This window comes from Phlebotomus papatasi, chromosome 2 (genome assembly GCF_024763615.1).
Source record: "Phlebotomus papatasi isolate M1 chromosome 2, Ppap_2.1, whole genome shotgun sequence".
NCBI classification, from domain to species: Eukaryota; Metazoa; Arthropoda; class Insecta; order Diptera; family Psychodidae; genus Phlebotomus; species Phlebotomus papatasi.
In genome coordinates this window covers 9,026,874-9,048,125 of record NC_077223.1, presented here as the reverse complement: position 1 = coordinate 9,048,125, position 21,252 = coordinate 9,026,874, and the positions used below count along the sequence as shown (strand labels likewise).

Sequence of the window (21,252 nt, the reverse complement as noted above, 5' to 3'; positions counted from 1 at the left end):
CGCTTTTCTCCCAAACCCTTTTTCGCTTTGGCATCACAAGGAGAAATGATGGAAAGATAATTCACATGGAATAGATTCTCCATAATGACCAATCTTCTAAGCTAGTCGTCACGAAGAATTTGAAGTATGTTTAACCACGCAAAAGTGTTACTTTTCGCATCCACAACTGCCATACTATTATCTAGCGATAGACTTCTATACCAGAAAGCATATAGAAACACCTTTGAACCAAAAAAAAAAAAGAAACACATTTTGTATATGCAAAATAGCATTTCCACCTCAATTACATTTTTCCAACGTGCTGTACAAATTGTACAAATAAGAAATTTTAAAGTCTATTTAATGATCAGTTGCGTTATTTGACTTTTTACTCCGCTCTTTCATTCCCTCAAGATAAATCTCGATGGAGAAAATGACTACTGGTCACTGAAGAATTTCAACGTCTTTTCACTCACACACAAGTAAGAGTGAACATCAACAGATTACACTGAGAAAAATAGGTATTTAGAATAAAGTTAGACAAATATTTCTGTTAAAATCTAAATAAATCAAAATCTAGGTAAACTAGCACTTTAACACTCAGTTTTAAACTACTGAAATTCAATACCAAATGGTGGTATTCGTATCAATACCACAAATGCAATCCCATAGCTCCCTAAGATGTTTTGGTATTGTTTCGAGTACTACTGCGCATCAGACATTTAAGGTCAATCCCACAATACCCTAAAATCAATACCACGATAAACTTTATCAATCCCACAGTGTCTTTCAATCAATGCTATATCCCAGAATGCAATCCCACATCCCAAACACTGTGAATCAAACCTGCGATCTTCTAGAATCAATCCCATAACGCGCTAAAATATACATTACAAGTGCTTCGAGAAAATAATCTCACAATATACTAAAATACTCTGATTTTCAATCCCACAATTTTTTAAATACATTATGGCATTAAATTCCAGAATTTAATGCCATAGTATCCCAAACACTGTAAATCAATCCCATAATGTTCTAAAATCAATCCCATGGTATACTGAAATCAATTCCACTGTGTTCCAGGAATAAATTCTGCAATTTTCTAAAACAAATCCCAAAACGCCCTAAAATAAATATCACAAGTGTTTCGAGAAAACAATCTCACCATATCCTAAAATCAATCCCACGATAAACTGTTTATCAATCATAATTATTTTTTTAATCAATGCTACTGGGTCCCAGAAATCAATCCCAAAATATCCTAAAGAGTGTGAATCAATCCCATAGTGTCCTAAAATGAATCCTACAATATTCTCAAACCAATTACACTGTGTTTCAGATATTAATACTGCATTGTTCTAACATCAATCTCATAATTTTCTAAAATATATCACAAGAATTCCGACAAAACAATCTCAATATATCCTAAAATTAATCCCACGATAAACTGAATATCAATCCCACAATGTTTTTAAATCAATACCACTGGGTCCTAGAAATCAATCCCAAAATATTCTAAAGAGTGTGAATCAATCCCATAGTGTCCTAAAATGAATCCCCCAATATTATCAAATGAATTACACTATGATTCAGAAATCAATCCCACATTGTTCTAACATCAATCTCATAATGTTCTAAAATATATCACAATAATTCTGATAAAACAATCTCACCATATCCTTGAATCAATCCCAGGATAAACTGAATATCAATCCCACAATGATCTAAATCAATACCACTGGGTCCCAGAAATCAATCCCAAAATATTCTAAAGAGTGTGAATCAATCCCATAACATTCTAAAATATTATGGGATATTCTATTTATATTCTAAATATCTAATTTAATAATTTAATTAATTAATTTAATTTAATTAATTTAATTAATTAATTTAATTAAATTAATTTAATTTAATCTATTCTAATGTAATATTATATTCTCAAAAACACATCCTGAGATCTTTTAAAATCAATCCCATAATCTCACAATATTTTAAACTCAAGCCTATGATACACTGTGAATCAATCGCATCATATCGTAATTTAAATTCAAACCCATGATAAACTGAATGTCAATCCCACAATGTTTTTAAATCAATACCACTGGGTTCCAGAAATCAATCCCAAAATGTTCTAAAGAGTGTGAATCAATCCCATGTATGCAAAAATGAATCCCATAATATTCTCAAATCAATTACACTGTGTTCTAGAAATCAATTCTACGATGTTCTTGTGTAAAATCAATCTCAGGGATATGACATTTCCTATGCTTCCCAAATGTTTCTAGCGCGCCGAAAAAACTTTTGAGTTTATTAGCTGTTTTCTGTCATTGTAGAATGAATCAGCAAAAAATACTAATACAAAATAAAAGCCAATTTAATAACGAAGAGGCAACCGAAAACCCCAAATTGGCAACCTACGTAGTTTTGAAGATATCTCGTGAAATGTGTACGAAAACAGGAAAAACTTTACACTAAAACTGGTCGCATTTTCCAGAGATAATGTCACCCTCCTGATTAATCTCATAACGCTCTAAAAAATATCACAAGAATTTCGAGAAAACAAGTAAAACTTCGTATTACGCATTAACAAATTCGTAAGTTTGTACTTTTTCACAAACTCATTTGTAAATGTTCGTAAATACACATAAAAATGTTCGTAAAATTTTGTCCTTTGTTCATAAAGTTTTGTCAGATAAACAAAATTGTGCGAACAAATGTTTTGTAAAAAGAAACAGTGTTCGTACATTTTTGTTTGTTGGGCAAAACTTTACGAACAAATGACAAAATTTTGCAAACATTTGTTTGTACATTTTTGTCTGTCTGACAAAACTTCACGAAAAAGTGACAAAATTTTACAAAAATTTCTTCGTACATTTTTGTTTGTTGGGCAAAACTTTACGATCAAATGACAAAATATTACAAACATTTGTTCGTACACTTTTGTCAGTCTGGCAAACAAATGACAAAATTTCACAAACGTTTTTCTGTTTGTTCATGAACATTTACAAAAAAAAAATGTTTATAAAAGAACAAAAAATGTTCGTTAAGTGATCATGTTACGAACAATGTTTGTGAAAAAGATACAAACTTTTACGAACTTTACGTAAGTACCCAATAGGAATTCATAAACATTTACGAACAATTTGACGAAATATTTTTTGCCGTGTCCAAGAGTTTAGCATAGACGTAGCATAGTACTCAGCATGACTATCTCCCCCGTTTCGTATTGAGACATGAGGTATCAGAAGAAGATGTTTAAAATATAAATCAATTTGTTTCACTAACGGTTTGAATCTTTTCACCCAAAAGATCCATATAAGAAAAATTGTTCAATGAGAAGATGGTTTTTTTGTGTGATGTGTTACCTTGCCAAAGAAAAATCATTGTATACAGTGTCGAGGGAATTTCCATCATGGGAAGGTATATAGAATGTGAAAGACGTTGAAAAAGTGTGTGAAGAAAATAATTGGTTACTAAAGTATCAGTCTCCAGGTTGGTGAGTGTCGAAGAAATTGTAACAATTTTATTTGTACACATTTTGTCAGTTATGATAATTGTTTTCAATAACGTTGTCTTATGCGGAGTAGGTGCGCGCTGAGAAAAAGGGGTGATAGAAGTGAGGCAGAAAATGAAAAATGAACGGGGAAAGCACGCAATGGATAGAGTGAAAAGTGTAATTAATTTCTCGGTAATTTCTTTATATATCGAAAACTTGCTACATTTGTAAAAGTTGATGGTGATTTAGACTTGAATATAAAATAGGTGATTTAATTAGCATTTTTGAGATGAGTTGAATGATAAAGTAATATATTGATTCGCGACGTATTGACAGTTTAACACAGGTCTTTTAGTAGGTTATGATGGCATCAATGACTCTTCATCTCATCTCTTAAATTATCTCATATACGATATCTTGGTTAGGTGACATTTTCTATTGGTTGAGGTGTTAATGTTGTTCTTTGAGGAGGTGAATATAGCAATTAAATTGATGCCTTTTGCTTCTAATCGAAATAATCCTTATGTGACATCGTAATCTAAATTGCTGTAGCTGCACATATGGTGGCAGTTTAATGTGAATCTTTTACTCATAAATTTCACAAGTATATTTTCCTATCATTTCGACTGCAATGCCTCATGATTGAGACAATCTTCCCATGGATGTTCAGAGTGGAGTGATTGTTGATTTCTGCACAGAAAGTTGCGTGAATGAAACAAATTGGAATAATGTTTGAGCAATTTTCCGGCCACTGCATCCAAATGCATATCTCTCACTTCTCACGATGAATTTTTCTTTAAGAATGGCACATGAATTTCCTTTTTGAATACCTCCTTTCCCTTGCAATTTCCAAAGGAATTCGAAAGATTCCGTCCTTGACCAAAAGATAAATCAAATTTTCAGTGATAAGAATCAATCAAAGGAAATCAATCAGTCACGAATCGACCCTTACAACTTCATTATTTTAATTTGAAATTAATTTTCTTACACAAATCTCATACAATAAGCAATTTTCATCAACAATTTTCTCCTCATTTAATTTTATGGTCTTCTAGCATTGTTTCTAAACCCAGTGCTTTTTTTCTCTCTGTCTGTTCGCAGAAATGCAGAATGGGTCTTCACAAGGGCCTCGGGAGGATAGACTTCTTCCCAACAGCAAAACACAGGTAAAAATCACATAATTATTCTAACTGAACTAATATCTCTGTAGAATCTCAAAAGAATTGTATACCATCTGATTTTTCACTGGATCTTTTTTTCCCAGAGAAATTGTTTCTTATTGCTGTGACTAAAATATGCACCATTTAGGTGTTTTGGCTACTTCCCATATAGAGACATTTTTTCCGTCTTAACACCATAAGAGTCATCAAATCATTAGCCTTAATTAGAAAGAAATATGACTGTCGAGTTTTCAAAGAAAAAAAAATAAACGAGAATTTATGTTCTATGGAAAATTTATAACTATTTTAAGTGTTCTTTAAGAAAGCAGCACTTAGGGGAAGTTGAGGCAGTTTAACTCGGTTTAAATTTTTTTTTCACAACTACAGTGGGTGTCAATAGTTTGTTGCCTCTTCCATTTTGACGGAATATCATCAAGAAATACCATCTTAAATATTCTTTTTTAAAAATTTTAATTGATATATCGGTTATTTGTATATTTAACATTATCACATTTGTGGAATTTTGAATCAAAAGTTTGTTGCCTACTAATTCAATAATTGCTGTGACCTCCCATCCTGTGAGACATAGCACTGAATCTGTCTGGCAGGGATAGACATAGCTTCCTGCAATAATTGGTGCTGAAAAGCGATCAGGTTTCAAGGATGATCCTTCTTAAATCCATCATAGATCTAGGCTGTTTCCCAGCGATCTTAATTTTCAGCAAAACCCATGAGTTTTCGATGGGACAGAAGTCTGGACTTTGTGTTAGCCAGGCCATTACATTAATATTATTATCAGATAGATATTTGCTAATTATTTTTGCTTTATGGATGGGTGCATTGTCTTGCTGGAAGACAAAATCAACGTCAATTAGTCGACGGCTTTCAGGAATAAATGCCTCTTTTCGAATCATTTTAAGTACAGTAGACTCTCTCTCAATCGGGAATATGGGGCAAAATGTCATCCGGTTTAGCGATAGAATTGAGCGTCAAAGCCTTTGTAAATTCCACAAAAAGCGCTCAATTATAAAGAATCACGATAAAATAGGAAGAACTACAGCGAATTTGAGCAAATTAGCTTCATAATTAAGCGTGAAAATTGTCAACAAAATTTCTCGCCCGATTGAAAAAGAGCCGATTGAGCGAGAGTCTACTGTAGACCTGAGAGTTTACCCTGCCATCCAAAATCACAATTCTTCCCTAAAGTTCAGACTTCCTTAAAGTAGAATCCAGTAGGGGAATTCTCTAATTTTCGTGGCATTGTCACGCGTGAGTTCGAAACATGACAATGCCAATCGAGCTGTTTTTGTCATATCATATGAATTCGAAAATGCAATTCATTGAATTTTTAATGAAATCCCTTTACTTGATGATTTTATGAAAATACAGTACGTCTTGGTTGATGTTTAACAAAATTCATTGTCATTTTAATTGCCAGAAATCTCAAATATGTGACTTCTGACAATGCCACGTGAGCTGAAATGGCAATATCACGGCTACAGAATCGCATTTTCGAAAAAACTCCTAAGATTCGAACCCAATTTCGAATTCCCAAGGGGAATTCTGTAACGCTCTGGCAATGCCATGTAATAAATTGGGTTTGAATCTTAGGAGAGCTTTTTCGAAAATACGATTCTATAGCCGTGACATTGCCATTTCAGCTCACGTGGCATTGTCAGAAATCACATATTTTAGATTTCTGACAATTCAAATGACAATGAATTTTGTTAAAGAAATCAACCAAGACGTACTGTATTTTCATAAAATCATCAAGTAAAGTAATTTTATTAAAAAATCAATGAATTGCATTTTCAAACTCATATGATATGACAAAAAAGCTCGATTGGCATTGTCAGGTTTCGAACTCACGCGTGATAACGCCACGAAAATTACAGAATTACTCTACAGGTCGGCTTTATTATTGGGTGTCTTACGACCATTCAAAAACAGGTACTGTATCACGCAACGATGGCCTATTTCTTCCATGTTCAAAATTTTTTCCTGAGCATCCACTTTCAATAGCTGTCAAAAACAAACTAAGCAGCACATTGCCGCCAAACTTGAAACTTAATCTTTTTAATGGTGGTACAGTAGACTCTCTCAAATTCGAGCATTTGGGACCGAAATGTCAACCGGATTAGAGAGAAATTCGGGCGTCAAACTGTTTGAAGTGTAACGATTTTTTGTTCATCTACATGCACATATCAAGTTTACATACTCATATTTATTGTAAATTTCACGAATATCCCTTAATAATGAAAAATGACATCATAACTAAGACAAACCATGGCAAATTTAAGGATATTTGCTTTATTCGTTAAACATAGTCAAACTTGAAAATTGTCGACAAACTTTTTTCGCCCGAATTAAAAAGTAGCCCGATTTTAAAAGAGCCGAATTAGCGAGAATCTACTGTACTTTGGAAAAGGTCACTGATTCCGACCTACAAGCGCCATCTATACCAGAGGGCAGGGACTTTTGAGACTGCCCTCGTAAATTACGGATACTTTACAAATTCATAGTCGATTGAAACCAATGCAGCCGGATTGGAAATTTCAAGGCCTTTCAAAAAAAAAAATCAACTTTAAGCAAATCAGTTGAGAAATAGGTACTCCAAAAGTGGCTTCACTTTGACCTTCGAAAATTCGATATCGAAAATTTTTACGATCATAGGTGTGTTTGAACGAGATATTTGAATGGGCTACTTCCAAAACTTTTCCGAAAATAAAAATATTCTGGGAGTCGTTTTCGAAATAAACCAAAAATTATTGTTTCGGTGGTGTGGGGGGGGGATGGAGGGGTAAGGAAGAGGGTGAAGGGAAAAAGTAAAAAACGTGTGGAGATAATGGTCACTACTTAAGAGGAGGTCTGAATCGAAAAATCCGAAATATTTAATTGATCTCTCTTTGAGTTCGAGCAGTAAACTCCTATTTCAAAGGTGCCCCAATTTAAAAGTACCCCACTTCTCCCTAATCAGTTTCTACCTATTTATTTACTCAGTTTATTTCCGTGATTTTCTAGAAAATACTTAAAAATCATAAAGAATTTTCACATGATAATATGTCCTATAATAAACTTTGAAAAGCGCCTTTTAAGTGCGGCAGTTTATTCATAAGGATATTTATAGATTGACTAAGCAATTATCACAAACAGGTTTTAAAATAAAATATGGTTCTATAAAAATACGTTGGAGAATATTTTAGAAGGCGATATTTAGAAAAACTTCATTGACAAATTTCTTTGCTAATTAATTATTTGAGAAATACTTTGCTTCCAAAGTCCGCGCATATACGTGAACTGCCCCACCCTCCCTTAAGTCCCAATATTTAAAAGAGTAAAGCCTACCATATATGAATTCAGCGTTTAAAAGCTAATGATGGCCAAGTAGAGATTAATTTAGAAATTTTCCTCTAAATTATTCACGTAATTAATTCAATGGGCTGCAATTCCAACAAGTCAGGCCTTTTCGAACTTTCACTTTGGCGATCTGAGGGTATTTTGTAAAAAAGAAAAAAAAATACTGCAAATTGTGCAAAAAGATTCTTGTCGATGTTGCACAATTGAGCCACTTTTGTGCTACTTCGTGTTCAAAAGGTCACAAATTAACTTTAGAGCCAATATGAGGGCGATTTGTTCCATTTACAGACTTGAAGCGAAAGTCAGTAAGGTAATGCAGGTTGTGGGCGTTGGGCGGAAGTTACGATGATTTTCTCAAAATTACTTCTCTTTAGCTTTTAATTTGTGGGGGTAAGTGAACTTATTAGCAATTGAGAATGCTGTCTTAGAGCAGAATGCGATTGGAGTGATTGTAAATCTACGTGTTTATCAAATGTTAATGATTTCTTAGTACAACATTCTAAAGATCTAAAGTTTCATTGAGTCAATCAGTCATTCATTGAAGCACATTGAAAGTGTTGGTGCATCTGAAAAAGCGGTATTTAGAAAAGAATCGTTCTGAGTTGTGTGGTGTTTGGAGAGAGAAAATTTTATTAAAAATGAAGTGTTGATATTGTAAATAAATTAGTCAAAAACAATTGCTCCAATTATGAAAAGAGGTTATGTTTAAATTTGAGGTTATGTTAGGCCTTATGCGCCATTTGTGAGGTTAAATCAAAATAATTAAGTAGAAACTTAAGAAGAAAAATGTAAGAAGAAGTTTTAGTGGTTTATAATCAAGTTATAAAAGACTTTTACTGAGAGAGAACCTCAATCGGAGAGAGCTCTCAAATCAGGAAGGTTATTACTGACCGCGAGGATTGCCGAAAATTACACTAACATAATTTTTTCTCGTATGAGGGCGCTGCTTTCTCACGTTAATTCCTTATTTTTAATTATCTTTTCCCATCTGTAGACATCTGTTCCCAATTTTTAATTATCAAGATCTTGTGTAATAAATGTGTAAATTTTGTGTATTGCTATATATATTAATAATATAATCTATAAACATTTTATGTAAAATCTATATAATTTTACACAAAATGTGTAATAATTGTGTGCAAAATATAAATACACACCTGTGTGTATAGTTGTTAGTCAAAAGCTTCGTTCACCTAACAAATTTTTCTAAGTTCTCAAGGATCTCTCGTGCTGCCTGAGTTTACGAAGGCACCCCAGATTCTTAAAAAAAATTCCCGAGGTACCAAGCGTTCTTAGCATGGGAATGAGTTATCGAGACTTTTCAAGACTTCTCGGATTTTCCGATAAATTCGGGATTAGGGTTCCCGAAAACTCTTGAACATTTCTGTAAAATTCTCCAAAATATCCGGGGTTACCAAAAGTTTCCGAGAACAGTTTTTCAAAATTTTCCGGACTTCCGATGACTCTCGAAAATTTCCAGAATTTTTGAGAAATTTTCTGAACTCCTGCAAGTTTTCCGGATTCACGAGAAGACGTGATCCCAGGGAGTGACATTAGCTCTGCAAAATGCGACCAGTTTTAGTGTAAATTTTTTCCTGTTTTCGTACACATTTCACAAGATATCTCCAAAACTACGTAGGTTGCCAATTTGGGGTTTTCGGTTGCCTATTCTATATTAAATTGGCTTTTATTTTGTATTTGTATTATTTGCTAATTCATTCTACAAGGACAGAAAACACCTAATAAACTCAAAAGTTTTTTCGGCACGCTAGAAACCTATGGGAAACATAGGAAACGTCGTGCTCCTGCGTGATCCAATATTCGTCGTTCACACTTAGGGAAAGTGCCCAGTGCCCATGCTTTCAACGATTTCTAAGCTTTATAATGACTAAATTTTTCCTATGTTTTTCAATAAATATGACTCATCGAACCCATATTTTAAAAACTAGAGGAAAGTGTCCTGTTTTTAAAATGTCTTCGGGAGTCACGTTTATTCAGAAACATAGGAAAAATTTACTCATTATGAAGCTTGGGACTGTGCAAAGCATGGGCACTTTCCCCTACGTCAATCATTCCAAATTACACAATTTAAAATTACACATTTTGAAATTACACTTTTTTTTATGCATATTTTGCGCAAATTTAGAGTAATAAATATCGTAAGCAATCAAATCAACGAGTATCCTTGTAATTTTCTCGAACTGTAGGGGAAGGCTTTCAGGCTTGGCATACACAAATGCTCTCACGGCAGGTAGATTCAACCTGAACCGCGGAATCGTAGAGATTCCACTCACAAGTGTTCCAAATTTGGTCAGGGACTATATATGGCGGGAACGATTAAAACTGAGGGTTTCTAGAAGACACTTTATTTAACTTCACTCTTGTCACTTTCCTAGTCACTTTTTTCCAAGAGGAGCCTCTTGATCCTAGGAGAGATCGATGGTGACTTCACTCTCCGATGATTTGTTGCGACCGTGTGGATGTAGATGATGTCAGAAAATGGTATCTCAGTCTTCTTTAACTCGTTCTTCTCTTTATTTTTTATTTGCCAACGTGAAGAAGGTCCCAACCAAGGGACCGAAACGTTGGCAAATAAAAAATAAAGAGAAGAACGAATTACAGAAGACTGAGATTCCATTTTTTGACTTCACTCTCCCCACACAACCTGGGCACGAAGGGTTCCCACGCAAACAGTTCCTGAATGGGTAGATGAACCTCCTCCGTCTTGGATTTGCACCCTTAAGGGTGGGTTTCCTTGCTGCCGTAGCCGGCACAATTGTACCTGACGACCAACGCGGCAACCACGTTTGGTTCGCCGCGGCCTAACGGGAGGGCTGCGTCCAGAGATGGTTCAGTTGGAGACAACAAAATTGCCTGGGTCATAAAGGGACAATTTAAAGCTCCTCTCATATAATGTCGCATAAAGGCATATGAGTAGTCCTCCCGAAGTATAGCGTTTAAGTGTAAAAATTACACTGGAGCTACTATTCTTCAATTTTCGCCCCAAAACGGGTAATTGGAGCTATAAGGGACACAAGAACGCATTGTGGAGGAAGGGGAAGGGATATATAGCGCATAATCCACTAGCCCTACACTGAGAAAAAAAGAGGGTGCGATTAACTTTTTTTCCTCATAACTTTAACACTTTTTAGGTGTAAAAATATATCAACATTTTTTAATGTTAATTTTACACCTTTTGAGGGTAAAATCGACATGGAAAGAGGGTAACTTTAACCCCCAATACACCTAAAAAGGTTAATATTAGGTGAGATTCTTAACAATCTCACCTACTATAATCCTAACAAAATTTCATGTCGTCCGATCGACCTCAAATTTGGCCAAAATGTGTTTCGCCACTTCCTGATTCCGAATATATATGTGGCTAAGTTACGTTCCCGGCCGGCCGGCCGGCCGCTCTTTGGAGCTTAATAGCTCCTAAACTAAAAAAGATATCGACTTGCGGTTTTCGGCAAAGGTTATATATCGGGTGAAAATTGCAACTTGGTGCATAGACCCCCCACCCCCCACCCCTCCTTCCGCCATTTTGAAGACCCCCCTTTTTTTGTTTTCTCAATAGCTCCGCCCCTATGGCATTCAGCGGACTCAAATTTTAGTATGTTGTAGCTGGGCCTTAGAGCTTTCCATCAATACCAAACTTAAGGTCCCCCGACCCCCCTGACCCGAGCTATAAGGGTCCAAAAAAAATTTCTTAAAATATCCATAACTCCTGTTCTAATTATCAGATTTTAAAAAGTGAGGGCTTTTTGGAAAGCTCTCGTGAAATGCCACTTCCCCTTCTAACATCGCAAGTTCATAAAACCACCGCTAGGGGCGCTTTTTTTAAAAAGAAAATTTTTAAATCTTAAAAGTTAAATAACTCAAAAATTCCATTGTGCATCGGGCTGAAAATTTAGTATGTTGTAGCCGTTGATTATACCTATCAAACAAAAAAAACCTTAAGTCGATCTAAAACCCCTGACCCGAGCTATAAGGGGTCAAAGTTCGAACATTGACCGGCCTCTATCTCCGGTTCTAATTAACATAGCGACCTAAATTTTACCTTTTTGGTTTCGTCTCGATGAGCACTTTCAGATGGAAGTTCAAAAAGTCACCATAGGTGGCGCTGTGATAGCGTCAAAATTCATCGAAATTCAAAGTCACTTTTCTCAAAAACGGCATTGTGCAAGTTAATGAAATTTTAGTATGTTGTAGTCCAATCTAGGACGTTTCCAAAATGGTGCGTATGCGCGCTGTGATTTCAATAGAACCGGAGATATGAGGGGTCAAAGTTCACGAAATTCAAAAAATCATATCTCCGGTTCTATGTGACCGATTTTGATGAATGAGGGCTTAAACGAAAGATCTCACCAAATGCCACAACTTTCTAGAATATTTGAACTTCGTGGGACCAATACCAGGGGCGCCACAGTCGAAAAACCAATTTCAATATCACATAACCTCAATTATCTCGACTGTCGCTGAACCGATTTTGATGATTACTTCAACATAATTGTAGAGCACATTTGTCTCTACATTTCGTCCATACATCATTTTCCACTCAGACTACGCTATCACTCCGATTTTGCCGTTTAAGTGTGAAAAAATTGATTTTTCCAATAATAACGCTTTGAAATCACTCAGATGCCAATTTGACTGCCTCTACTACACCAAGACACTTAAAATAGGGGTTTAAATGGAAAGTCCCACAAAATACAACAATTCTTTGAAATAGTTGAAGTTCAACAAATGACTACTTGGGCACTCTGGATGAAAAAACGAGTTAAGAAACAAAAAACCTCGCTTATCTTGGCTTCTGAGTAGTCGATGAGTTCAAGTTCTACGGCAAAATTATAGAGAACATTCTGGTCTACATTTCACCCATATAACACTTTTCTGTCAGTTCATCCAAATCCTTGATATTTTGGTTTAAATACAAAATTTGTATAATTTCACGAATTTGATTCAAGATAACTGAATGGCGTCTCCCTACTTCAGCATCAAATCGAATTTGCATGCACTCCGAGTTAGCTCACGTTAAGAATCTCACCTACATAAGCCGGTTAGGATTATCTGTCCCTTTACATCGATTTCGGATCAATACTGCAGGGTAAAATTAACATTTTCGGAATGTTATTTTAACTTTTTCGGATTTCTCTCAGTGTAGCCATTTAAAAGGCAAATTCGTCACAATATGAAGTGTTCGAAGCCAGAGATGTGCGAGGCTTGAAAGCCTTCCCTTATTAGATAGACGTGGGCCACATTTCAATTGGGACAGCTTTGAAATTAGGCTTTTTTCTTCTATTTTTAAATGTAATTGAGCCTTATCATAATGTAATTGAGCTTCGGAGAAAAATTCCCGATTTCAAAGGTGCCCCATTCCCTCTTAAATAAATAAATAAGTAGGGCAAATGCCCATGCTTGATACTATTGGAAGCTTCGTAATGACTAAATTTTCTATGTAATATATGTGACTATATATATGTGCATCGCAACCATATTTTAAAAACTATGGGAAAGTTGCCAGTTTTTAAAATAAATTGCGAAGTCACGTTTGTCGAGAAACATAGAAAAAATTTAGTCATTACGAAGCTTCCAATGGTATCAAGCATGGGCACTTTCCCCTAAACGATTAAACAAAAATAAGTAAATGAGCAAATGATAGACAATTTCTTATTGAGAACTTTCAACCTTTAGCACCAAATGTATGAAAACTTATTGCTTTGTTCCCAGATTTTAGAGATGTATCTTTTACCAAGTAAAATGGAGACACAAGAATAATTGGTTTAATTGTTAATTGATCGAGAGTCAGAGTTGAAGTGGAAAGAAAGAGTAAAACAAAAGTAACATTGGTTTTTCATTGATAAATACCGACACGATCGATACAGAAACCTTCGCGAGACACGCGTAATAAGTAAAGAATCTTACTCGTTGATCTTGGGGAGATGTTGAGGGTTATATAGCAGGACAGGATTCTTCTTCCCTTTTTCTCATGCTGTATATAGCTCTATTGCCCTGTCCACCGATGGTATTGAAATGGTGCGGATGGTACAGAGCATCGACATGCTGTAAATCATCGAGTTTGTAGTTGATGCTAAAAGTTTCCGTTAAACGCTAATAATAATAATAACAATGTAAATTCTTGTTGTGCACTCACTTTTTTTTTGCCATTTATGTTCTTTTTTGCTGTATCTATGCACACGCATGGCGCTCTTCTTGAGATGAGGATAAAAGGGTAAACAAGAAGATAATGTTGATTGTATCAAGTACACCAGAGGTCAATAAAAATTAATGTGCAACGCATGAAAAACGTTCAATTTGGCGACCATTAAATCCTAATAAATCATTTTCATCTGACACAAAATGATGCCTGCGAACAAAAAAAAATAAATAAAAAGAATGTCCAAAGGAGCTCTAAAAAGATCAATTTTGTTGGCATTTTTCACAAAATATAACACACATCATTTCACACATAATGGGATCAGGTGAGGAGGGTGGGATTTTCATGAGAGAAGAGGACGTGCTGTGAAAATTAATGATCACGCAAATACCTCAGGGAATTTCTTGTATGAAATGGTGTGTTTGTGCTCTCTTTGACGAAATCATTTTGTGTCTCCTCTTTTAACCTGGAATTTGTCGAATTATTTATCTTTGTTTTGTGGTGTCTTCCAAACTGAAAACGAGTTAATTATGTGACATTGTCTAATTCACTTTTCTCAAGGGGACATCTTTTGGTTTTTGAACAGGAATTTTGAAATGCCACGGGAAGTATTCTTGTAAGAATTTAAGAGCAATAGAGAAATCTTTGGTTGTATCAGCAAGTGTGCTAACTGCATCTGCTTTGTGTCTGCAAAGAATACTGGCAGAAAACAAATGCAGTTAGCATACTGATCCAAATGACGAAATATCAGATGAAAAACTAATATTCCCAATGGGATCGGGAATCTTTGTCTTCGGTAATTTTTGTTTTTTGGAAACTTTGTCTTTGGCAATCTTGTCTTTTATTTATTTTAAACAAGGATATTTTATTAAATGAAATAATGAAATCACATTGAAAATTTCCCTTTGCCCCAAAGGACGAAACTAAAAATTTCCCAAAACAGAAAATTTCCCTTTGCTCTAAAGGACAAAACTAAAAACATTCCCAAGACACAGAAAATTTTCCTTTGCCCCAAAGCACGAAACTAAAAATTTCCCAAAACACAGAAAATTTCCCTTTGCCCTAGAGGACGAAACTAAAAACATTCCCAAGACACAGAAAATTTCCCTTTGCCCCAAAGAACGAAACTAAAAATTTCCCTTTGCCCTAAAGGACGAAACTAAAATCATTCCCAAGACACAGAAAATTTTCCTTTGCCCCAAACGACGAAACTAAAAATTTCCCAAAGCAAAGAAAATTTCCCTTTGCCCCTAAGAACGAAACTAAAAACATTCCCAAGACACAGAAAATTTCCCTTTGCCCCGACAGGCGATACTGATAACTTCCCAAAACATAGAAAATTTCCCTTTGCCCCAAAGGACGAAACTAAAAATTTCCCAAAACACAGAAAATTTCCCTTTGCCCCTACAGGCGATACTGATAACTTTCCAAAACACGGAAAATTTCTCTTTGCCCAAAAGGACGAGACTTAAAACTTAAAAAAACCAATGTGATTTCATTATTTCACTTAATAATCCCTGTTTAAAATATATGAAAGACAAGATTTCCAAAGACAAAGTTTCAAAAAAACAAAAATTACCGAAGACAAAGATTCGAAAGACAAACTGGGAAAAACTAAAGTGTAAAAAACAAAATGAAAAAAACGAAGATTCTGCAAACCATTCTCAATATGACTGCTTTTTTGCCTGATACAGACTTTCAGTCAAGTGATCGGGTGAAGATCAGGGTAGTTCACTACAAAATAATCTTTAATAACTTTGGCAGATCTTTAAAAGATCGCCTTTGGAGAATCCTAGCAAATCTTTCAGTACTTGATTCGCAGATTATTGATTTTACTTTGGAGGTTGGTTACCAACGATAAGACGGCGCTGGCCGCTATCACACAAACATTGAATTCTTTGTGCACCTATGAATATAAATTGATGGTTGTGTTTGTGAAATTCCCATGGGTGAAATAGGTCCTCAAGGGACTTATCCATTTCTGAAGTAGGCTTTTGTAGCAAGGGCTGGGTCTAGGATGAACTTCCGATGTTGTTTAAAATGGTGGTCCTTAGCACTCTGGATCATTTTCTAACGACTGATCTTCTTACTTAGAGCAGGGGTGAGCAAAAACCGAATAAACGTCAAAATAAATTTGTCCAGGTTACGTTTTGACCATTGATCGGTACTGACGACGGGTCGAAATAGTCGAAATAGTCGAAATAGTGGTTCGACTGTGGATCGAAATAATGGAAATAGTCGATGGAGTCGAAATAGTGGTTAACGAGAGACTCGTGGCGGGGAGTACAAGTTTCTTTGCACTCTCTTTTGTATTTCGATCAAGGAACGTTTCGCGGTCAACAAAAATCAAAATATACAGAACCATACTGAAGCAAGTCTCATAACGTATGGTCTGGAAACAGTACCGTTTGGGGATCTCAGTTGCGCGATAGACAAGACCGTTGGCTCTTGGGCGGCGACATCTCTGATCCGACTCTCATAGCTGTGAGTTCGAGTCCCGTCCGGTGCAAGTAACTTTTTGTGAAGAAAAAGACATTTTTTCTAATAGAAATAATTCTGATAGAATAGGAGAATGGGAGTGCATAATGGGCCCAAATAAGTGTCCTGGGGGCAGAGGTTCCGAAAGGAATATAACCGACTCATAAACAAATCTTAATCTTAATCGTCGTCGTCGTCGGAGTCGTCTGATTCAGATAGGGGATTGAAAGTAGGGATAGGGTTACCTTGCTCAAAGTACAGTTCATCTTTTGTTCTCGAAAACAAGTCTTCAGAGACACAAACACATCTTCTCACAGAAATAACTCGTCGCCTTAGAAAATTCTTCGGAAAACACGTCTGAACTGACTGACTGCCTGATTCTCAAGTGAAATTACTCCACTCCTATGTCATTGAATTTGCATATGTGTTGCTCACATGAATTATAGCCTTAAAATCAAAAGTGGTTTTTCGATGAGAATCACATGTTAATTAGCAAGAATATTGTAGATATATCGCGTTTTCTGATCACCTGGACCATGAAAGCAGTCCAAGCTCTGTCGAATCACAGAACGATAAAACTTAAAGATTTTAAGCAATTAACTATTTAATTGCGCCTGTAAATCATAAAGATAAATCTTCAATTATTAAGTGAATTTTGTAAAATATATTTTAACTGTTATTAAGAGAAAATGAGCTTGGTTGTCTTCATTTGCATTGGATGATTTTCACCTACACAGTATAGTGTGTGACAAAATAGGAGAAGAAAACCATACTTACTTTAGCATAAATTTGCATAAAACATAAATTGATTGCACGAGACACTTTTGATGGTTTTCTCAGTTTTCTCGTATAATAAAAATTTCACTATGAGACATGTAATAATATTTCTGAGGATAGTGTGAGATGGATTTTTCTCCAGGCGCGTGTTAAACTCAATCCGTCTCCTTGTTGACCCAAATTTGACCCTCTTTTGTGCCCTCCAGTGATCTCTTATGTTAATATCTTTTAGTGAGAGTCATAAAGTTCTTGGTTGAATTGCCATCTTACCCAGACGCATTTTGTGACAATTCTCGTAGGCAGCAGAAATGGTGCAAGAAAAAAAAGCAGCCACGTGCGCATAAAATGCTCAAGAACGAAGAATACAGAACAATTCCATGAACTTTTCTTGACGTCGTGACGACTAATGAGAATAAATTTGTCTGCACACTTCAGGGAGTGAAGGACTAGACAAGACAATGGTCACAATGACTCCTACACACCTAATTTATTTAGTAGAAAAATTTTTTAAGGTATTAGTCATACTTAGTGAAATTTTGAAGATGTTTCGTCGAGACCGTAGAAAAATGATTTTATCATGTTTTTAGCACATTTGTTTCTGTTGTCGTATTTCGTTTATTATCAATTTAATTTGTTTTCAAATTAATCTGTAATTAATCTGCGTTAAAACAGCCTTACTCTCCTCTATTGTACTTCTCAGAACTTTATAAGTTCAAGCATTTACCGATAATAGCGCTACGGTCGAACATAATGGAATTCTTTTTCCCAACAATTTGTAATCTGAAGCTCAATCATTGCTAAAAATTTCGATCAAAAATCACAGTATGACCAATTATGGGGTATTTGACCCTACTTTATTTGTTTAAGAAATAACTTAATCTTCCAGTAGAAGCTTGCAACCTGATAAAATTCAATGGAGATATTTAAATTACTGAAAATAAGATGTGAATATAATTTTGTCTTGATCACTTGATCGCTGCCACAAACGATCAGTTCTGGGATGAAGAAGATAGCGTGATCATTTAATTCACCTTTTCGATGCTCCAAGACAATCTCATTTCTCTTGCTTTTTGTGCTCTTTCCGCAATCTTCGCAATGTTATAAACTTTTGCCCTGCAACAATTGCGATCATACGTGATCGACAATTCAAGCGACCTTGTCTTCCGTGGATCTTTTGGGGTTGTTGCTCTCTCGTGCGGGGGTGATTAAAGAAAATTGCATGCAAAACGCATTTTTTTTTGCTCGAATTCCAAGGAGAAAGCAATGTACCTTCAATGTCACAGGCTTAGGACATCTAGGTTAGCAGTCCACGCCTGCCCATCCTCCGCTACTTCAGAAAGACGTTCGGGTTCGATCCCAAGGCGTTCCAGGGCAAGATTCTAAATTTGATTCGGTCACCTTGTCCTAGGTCTACCCTGAGGTCGTCGCCTCCTCACAATGGCTTGAATAGCTTTTCTGGGGAATCTTTCTGAGCGGTTGAAGTAACAGATTGTCCATTGTCTCGCATAGATCGTTTCCGGTGCAATCCGTGTCCATCATCCGAGGTTCTTTGTGTTTTTTGCGGGCGGATTACTGTGAGAGCAGGGTGCAAACCTGATGCACAGGCTTCCTTACTCAGGTGACACGGGTTTTGGTGTGGTTCACGGTTTGGTATACACTAATGTTGCAGATTTTCCGCCACAAAACGATAAAGTAGCGATCGTGTCGTTACACTCCTCACCGTTAGTAACCCCTCCTATTGCAATCTCAAGGTTGCCTCCCTGACCTGCTTCAGAGTGAGTGGTATGACACCCTGGCGCCATGTGTGGTGTCATGGGGAGACTCAGAGGGGATGCTGAGTCTACGAATCCCAAAAAGAGGGCCACCACCTGTGTAAGCGTCGCTAGTTCCGGAAGGGCTACACTAAGGACTTCTCGTAGACTCAAAGATACCACTACGTTCCTTTAGCTATTTCCAAACTATAGCCAGTTCTAGAACCAACTGAGCCCCAACCACACTTAAATCAGAGAGGTCAACTAGAGGTCAAACGGTTGCAGACAGAAATTTAGGGTCGTCGAAAGACCAGTTTTTAAATATCCCGCGTAGTCTTCTAATCGTTTGATTCGTTTTTTTTTAATGGCAGAACTTAATTAATTTTGCAAGTGCAGGACATTGCTTCTGGAAATAAGTTGCACCAAAAAATGGAAAGAGATATTTTTGCAATTGGGACATTCACCCAATTTTTCACTTCTGCGACATTGGCTAAGTGTACCCAGGAATGTCATTGAAACCAGATCGGTAAAATACGGCAAGGGTTGATAGCAATGCCAATTCAGCGTTTTGATGTTGTCCATAGAAGAGCATAGAACATTACTGTGTTGCAATATCACTCATTTGTGTCTCTGGTCCCATTCCGATCATGTTTTCAGCAATGCATGGTTCAAATTCATCAGTTGATGTTAGAGATGCCCATTGACAGTTTCACTTGGTATCAGTAGATCATAATGCATGATTCTCCGTTAGTCCTACCAAACGTTGAGCATGCTTTTATCCGTATTGTTGATTTTGAAGCTTCGTCAAATGAAAGTTACGATGTTTTGTGTTTGGGACACTCGGACCATATCCATTTCTCACCTACATTCCTTCATGTTAGTTTTTTCTAACTAGTGTAAACGTTGGAAAGTACCTTTCTGAGTCACATTTATTGCTTTCAAATGATATTCTTATCATTTTCAACGCTTATCATCTTGTAACACTTCCAGATAGGCGCCATAAATTGTTTTTGGTCTTTTTGCCTTTTTAAGACAAAAATCGCCTTGCCGAAATCGCCATTTTTGAAGCATTTAACTCTTTTCGGACCGCAGCATATACTGCAAGCCAATATCACCATTTTTTAATCAAAAATATCTAAGCTCAGGAATTAATATTGCAGTCTATAAAAAATATCTTATATTTGGACATCCTTATAGTTTGTAATCATCCACAAGAATTGGATTTTTATCAGTTCTGAATAATTAAAAAAACATCGTTTTTCACAGAACATTCATATGCTGCTTTGGGTACTTAGAGTCCCAAAAGAGACGAAAGAGTTAACCCAATTTTCACAGGTGATCCTTGATTGGATTATGTCCGATAGAGGTTTTCTTAAGAAAACGATCAGCTTTTGTTGATTTTTTCTTAAGTTAAAGTGATAAAGTAGTACTCCCCGCAAATGCTGTTTTTCAGACACTAAATTCAACATCTTTGTTGTTTTTGTTAGATTTTTTTTCTTGAGTTGCAATACCTGTCGGTATTGTGATTGGACATTGTTAAGAAATGACTAACCTCTAAAACAAATACTACTGTCGACTACATGACTAAAAAGTTAGTGGATGACCTAGTAAATCAGAGAGGTCAACCAGAGGCCAACCGGTTAGAGACAGAAACTTAGAGTCTTCGAGGGACTAGTTGATATCTCGCGTATTATTATAAACACTTGATTCGCTTTTTTTTTTAGAAAGATTTAATTCAAATGCTTTAGTGTAGGGCACTGAGGGCACTGCTTCTGGGAACGAGTTGGGCCAAATGGGAAAACGTATTTTTGCAATTGGGAACAAGACGCATCGAACACATTATAACTTTTACGACGAAAGACCTCCACATTCTCTGAAGATGTCTTCTTTCTGGCACGATTGTTTTGTTGGTTTTGAAAATTTAGTAATCCAGTTTAGAACAGTTGTGTATATTTAAAAAAAAATGCTCACTAGACAGATTACCTTTTCAATTTTCATTCGAATAGCATTCACTATTACTACTAGTACTAAAGAAGTGATACCCATGACAGGATAATGCCCAACGTACAATAACTTATATCACGGTAGACCAATCTC

The 21,252-nt window shown here is 35.9% G+C and overlaps 1 protein-coding gene across 2 annotated transcripts in view; it reads left to right on the top strand.

Moving 5' to 3' along the window:
- The window catches only part of LOC129803659 (protein phosphatase 1 regulatory subunit 12A), an 83,719-nt gene that overhangs the window by 46,812 nt on the left and 15,655 nt on the right, over nt 1-21,252 (top strand). For both annotated transcript variants that reach the window (XM_055850377.1, XM_055850378.1), the window contains exon 2: nt 4,577-4,641. In XM_055850377.1, coding sequence (XP_055706352.1) covers nt 4,577-4,641 — 65 coding nt within the window. The remainder of the gene's footprint in view (nt 1-4,576; nt 4,642-21,252) is intronic.